This window comes from Agrilus planipennis, unplaced genomic scaffold (assembly GCF_000699045.2).
Source record: "Agrilus planipennis isolate EAB-ADULT unplaced genomic scaffold, Apla_2.0 scaffold146, whole genome shotgun sequence".
Taxonomy (NCBI): Eukaryota; Metazoa; Arthropoda; class Insecta; order Coleoptera; family Buprestidae; genus Agrilus; species Agrilus planipennis.
Genome location: NW_020438977.1, coordinates 481,797 through 487,796, shown reverse-complemented (window position 1 = coordinate 487,796; position 6,000 = coordinate 481,797). Strand labels below are relative to the sequence as shown.

At 32.8% G+C, this 6,000-nt stretch overlaps 1 protein-coding gene across 5 annotated transcripts in view; it reads left to right on the top strand.

The window, feature by feature from the left end:
• LOC108737702 (protein split ends) overlaps window positions 1-6,000 on the top strand; it is a 96,749-nt gene that overhangs the window by 59,933 nt on the left and 30,816 nt on the right. The window contains exon 1 of one of the 5 annotated variants that reach the window (XM_025975485.1): window positions 4,502-4,625. The exons of the other annotated variants lie outside the window; for them this stretch is intronic. Coding sequence (XP_025831270.1) covers window positions 4,600-4,625 — 26 coding nt within the window. The 5' untranslated portion in view covers window positions 4,502-4,599. Of the gene's footprint in view, window positions 1-4,501; window positions 4,626-6,000 lie in introns of those variants that run through there. 5 annotated transcript variants of the gene reach the window in all.

The window sequence follows — 6,000 nt, the reverse complement described above, 5'->3', positions numbered from 1 at the left end:
TACTCTGAATTTCGAATAATCGCTTACAAAATTACGATGTTTACTTAAGGCCTTAAACAAAGTATTTTTGCGTACTTTATGTGTCTTGTAAAGTATAACGTACGCACAGTCGAAATAGAGTACAATACTTTATAATAAAGTACGGGTGGCAACCCTATTCATAATTAAAATAATTCGTAATCCTAAAATGTAGCATCGTGCTACAGATGGCGCTCACTGTGCCGTTTGTAGTATTTTCTATTCATAATTGATAGCATGCGTATAAAAAAAGACGGATACTTCAATTTCATTTACATATATGTACTAGATTTGTATTTCAACAATATAGAAATATAGTAATAATAAAAATTTATTGTGGATAAAGTAATAGAATTGCTTCTATTTGGTAATTAAGAGAGGCTACAATTGGTTTTATTCCACGTATATATATTCGATTTCACTCATTTTTTAGCTTTTCTGGGAATGCATACATTGAAAAAATAAAAAAAGAAATCTGGTTTGCTTGTGCAAATTGTAATATTGCTTTAAATGTAATTATTAATTTTTTTTATAAGAAAATATATTAGCACCCTATTTGTAGGTCTAGACCTACCTAGGTACTTTATGAAATACAAATAAGGTTTTCAATATACATATAATACATCAATCAATACAGTTATCACAGGTTATTATTAAGCATTAAAAGTATAATACTCGGTAACATTTTTTTTCTTTAAATTTTCCTCACTAGCAAAATTAATTTAATTTTTCTTAATCTGATAACCGAGGACTTGAAATGTGACTGGTTACGGTTTCCACCTGCAAAACGTGTTCATTTGCCAGTTTAACTTAGAGCATATTAAATTCTTAATTATTTTTATTATAAAAAAAACGACGGTGTCCAGACACTCTTTAGAGGTCTACAGTCTAATGGGCATCGCCTCCCAGGGTGTCCAAACAAATGCTCTCGTTTTTAGAAAAAATCAAACTGTAAGTTAAGACCAAAGTTCTACCACAGAACATTAGACCGAATAGCCTAGCCCTACGCGCTTACTTTAATTTCAGTAATTATCAAGGTAGAATGAGACTAAAGCAGCACAACTATATCTAAAACCCTGAAATCCGGAAGGAAGGTTCGCTTAAAGAATTTATATGTAGTTATTAATCTTGTGTGTTTTGCTAATTGTTAAACACGATTAAACTGTGTCTCAGATATACATGTATGTATACATATAGGCTATGTGTTACTAGACTCAATTTTATTGCTTATTGTTTGAATAAAATCAAATAAAAACGTGTTTACGATTCTATTTTAAGGAGTTTTTGAAGGAAGTTGCGCCCTTGCTAACCGCGCACATCGTGCGTTACGAATTAAATGTTGTTATAATTTTTCCAAACGTCTATGTTTTAAGGAGTTTTTCGTTAAATAGAAGGTTGTTATATGGAGTTTACACTCTATTAGCTTCTTTTACGAAATAGTTGCATATACCTAAATATAATACTTTCTAGTTTGCAGTTTAAATGAAATAGAAATGAAATTAATCAAAAGACCGAATAATAATAAGTTTGGTTACTATGATCATTTTGTGAATCGTTTAAAAGAAAAAACAGTTATTGTTTCACAAATTTATTTTAATTTGTAGTAGGTACCTACCTACATAATACAGGATTGCCATACGTACGGAATTTTGCTGTATTATACAGCATTTTTACAATTTTCTTCCATCATGTAATGTCCAGCAAACGTCTAGTATTTCACATAAAACTACTGGATTGTTGATTTTTTTTATTAAAATTATTGAGTTATTTTTTAAGTTGTCCAGCATTGCGCTTACAAAGTATCTACTTAGATAATGGCATAACAATCGAAACATACGTTTGTGTTCATGCTACCTACAGGTAGAATTATGTGTTATTTATCCAGTACTGCTCGGTAATTTTTTCAAACGTTTATTGATTAAAAGGTTCAGTACTGTAGTAGTAGTAAAAGCATCAATCTGTATCCGTAAATATGTATGTGGAGGTACAGCAGACATGGAAGGTGTGTTATGTACTTGTTCATGCTTTTATAAACGTACCAATTGTCCATCTGTTTCTCGATTCTCGAACACGTTTTAAGTTAAAGTTGGCCCCGAGTCAATGTTTTTAGTACTGCTGTTACAGATGAGTCAGCAGCCATTTTGTTCTCTCCGCATCGAGAGCTCCATACAAAAACAGTTACAACGCAGGTTATTATATTTTTATTGTATATCCGTGCCTATGTATCTACTACATGTAGTAAGTACGCAGATACCTTTGGAAACTTTGCTTGCCGCTCGGCTTGCAGTCACGTCCGCAAATGAAATCGTGCTGATTAAAAAACAATGAAAATTTGACTTTTTTTTATAGGCTCCTCGCTTTCTGTTGCAGAATATTACACGATATTATAAGCAATATTTAAATTGTCGCAATTATTATCCGGTACATAGAAAATTAGGAATCAGCCACACCTTTGTATAATAGAATACTCTATTTACTAATTACAATCGTGTATCATTTACCTACAGTATTTTCATTGCTGTTTTAAACTTATAATAAGGTTGGCAGTTTTTACTTTTTTGTATAGTTTATTAATAAATGCCCGCGTTGCATATATATATTACACCTTTTAATTGTAAAAAGCAAATTAAATTAAACTCGTATTGGCGAAAATAATTTTGCACGTGAAATTTATGCTTGCTTGCGATTTTCTGTTTATTTAAATGAGGTTGCTTGCTTATGAAATTTCTCTGCAATACAAACATACAAACACGATTCTCTAAGCAGGTTCCTTGTTTCTCATTGTAAATCAACATCAACACGAATTGTAGTGACGTCAATTCCTTAGCGGCAACGTTGTACACTAGGCCAGTCGATTCGTTAAAACGTTCACGTCTACAATACGATTACATTTTTCTGGTCCACTGTACGGTCCGTCGGTCGTAATCGTAACTGGAATATACAACACACAATAATTCAGAAAGCAGTTTTGATATCGGACCGTCAGTTTATACTCTTCATTATTGAATTGGCAAATATTTTTAAGATATTCCGGAGAACATACTTTATACGTGTCAATTGTAATTGATTTTTGTCACTGGACATTTTTTACATGTCACTACATTGCTTATCATCTTATCAGCAGTAGGGTGCGGGATTATACAACTAATCTCTAGCCATTGTTTACAAGATTTACTACTCCCGTATATCTATTCATCGACAATTATTGCTTTAGGGAAGTTTTTTATATTTAATTAAATGAAATAATTCGATGTGAGTAGGTAGACATATCGAACATCCAATCCGTAAATCGTAATACGCAGTTGCGTTTACTAAGTTCGTAAGTGAATATGATGTAACAATCCCAAATAGAAATAATCTATTTAACATTATAAAATAAAATGTAACCTTACAAAATTAAATATTACCGTGTTTCTGAATCGAGACTGGTTAATAAGGAGATAGGTGGTAACACCTATATACGTAAATGACGTTAGAAGCACATCGCCGATCGATGTGGCAACAGTGCGAGGGGTACAGGACGGGTTACAGGGAGTGGCTAATTGCAAATATTGTTAGCGACGCGTTGTTGCCAAATCAGAATCACTTCATTTGTTCGATTTTTTACGAATGGCATATGGCTGGCTATCGTTAAAAAAAGATAATTCACAATTGCAGTATGAAATCGATGTTTTGGTTTTATGGAGCTCTCGGAGTTCGATTTCTCTCATATGTATGTATCCTGCGATTTGTCGTTAACAAAACTTTGGAAACTTACTTCGCCAGGTACAATAATTGTTATCCGTAAAGTTACCACTTTTTAGCATATCACTTTTAAATAGGCGCACTATGAGCAAGCATCAATAGTAGGAATTGAGCGGTATTTACACTTTTATGAAAAAATTATAGCAGTGTAGTTATTCTCACACCCTGTTATAAAAACAACTCGGCATTTGTTACCGGGGCTAACAAGATGTTGTGTTCGGTATATTTAATTGTATTTAGACGCGAACACGTCACTTTCATTAGAGAATATTCGCTACATTCCAAAATGCTACGAATTGGCAGGCAAATGTATTTTCTGTAGTGTCGCAATTGCGCATAGAAACGAGGTCGATCTCAGCCGAGATTCTGCTTTATACTGCGACCTGCTGTCATGCGCACTGTTTATTTAGGATGTTGAACGTCTCCCCACTATCCCCACCAACTCGGTCAACTTTCTATTATATTATTATTATAGGTTCCCGTACCCGTTCGTTCTATCGTATGTATGTAACCTTGTTTTTTTCTTTTGGACTTTACCGCTTAGTTTTTCTTTCTCTTTCTCGCAGACACGTACCTAAATTTATTATTACCAGAAGTTGGATCTCTTTTGTTGTTGAGTCAAAGTTTTTAATGTCTCCAGCACAATTTCCGTTTGAATGTTTTTTGTGGAGTCGGTCGTAGAGCCAAATGGTTGCTCGAAGAGTAACTAAAAAAAGTCGATTCGTAGTTGACGTCATGCACATAAATCATCCAACGGGAAAATTTTATCCGTATTCTTATACCTACATAGAAAATGCATAGAAAATAGGAATAAACCAATTTTCAATAGGTGGATGGATGTACATCGCATACACCTGCATAAGGTAACTATTGGTTATTGGATACATACATAGATGCATATATCATGGGTTCGATATGAATTTGATAATCGTAAGCTAAGTACAAAACACAGAACACACATTTTTAATTATCAGAAACAAACATGTACTTAATAGATATTAAAAATTACCGTAGTTAGGTAGGTACATGTGTATGTATGTGTATCCACAAATAAATTGCAACGTACCTACTGCCCATGCGGATCAAATTGGTGGAAATGAAACATTTTATAGTTTTACAAGGTATGTTCCATCATAGTTCAGCGTGTTGATCAAGAATATACATATGTAGATATATCTTAGGCGCGAAAACAATTTCTTTGCATAGTTTTCGAGGTTCGAAAAAAGTAACATCAAATGTACCTTTTCAGAATAAATTAGCTACAAACTACGATGTAAATTAGAGCCTGAGATCGGCTGAAACGAATATATACTATCTGTTAGCATATCACGCCAGCTCGTCAGCAGATCATCCGATTTCTCAAGATATACAGGCTCTACAAAATTAATCATTTCATTACAAATTTTACTACAAAATTGGTACAAATTACTCATATGCTTTGATGTGGGGATTAAATATGTGATCTGCTAGCAGGATATTAAAATGAAGATAATATCTATCATTTAAAAGTGTTGGGTTTGGAAATCTGGCACTATTCAGAATTTCAAAATTTGACAAGCTTAGATCATTATGTTGAGGGATATAAAGACAATGTAGTTTTAATTTTAAGGGAAATGTTTAATTAAAAGCGGCCCTAAAGGTTCCCAGTATACATACATTTTTAGTGTTGTATTTTAAAATTTTCAAAGAATTTTGGTATTTGAAAGAGTAAGAGGGAAGGTACCAAGTGACCTCAATCGATTACTCGTGGTGATGTACTAGTTATGCTAAAATATTTTGAAAGTCGATGCGTATAATCTTGTGTTAACGTTGGAAAAGGCTATTTTACTATATGATTACATGTTTTATAGAAATGTGACCTTTGACCATCTAGATGACATTGGTATTACCAATATCTTTTAATTAAGTTTTGAGAGTAGATCATATTAAATTAATATAATGTCAGTTTTAGCTTTAGGAATTTACGAATTAACACTTAAGATGGTTGATAGAGGACGATTATAAAAATATTTTGTTACGTTTAAATATGTTGTCGAAGACATTATTGATAGTTTTCATCACTAGGAAACGAGTGCCAAGACTTTATGGGTGCCAGTGTAATGGTCCCCATTAATTCGATTACGCATATAATTTTCAACTCCGACAATATTGAAATTTCCAGAAATGAAGATGACTTACCACAGAATGTAAAGAATCCTATTGAACGAGACATCCTAAATATGACTATTCAATTACTTT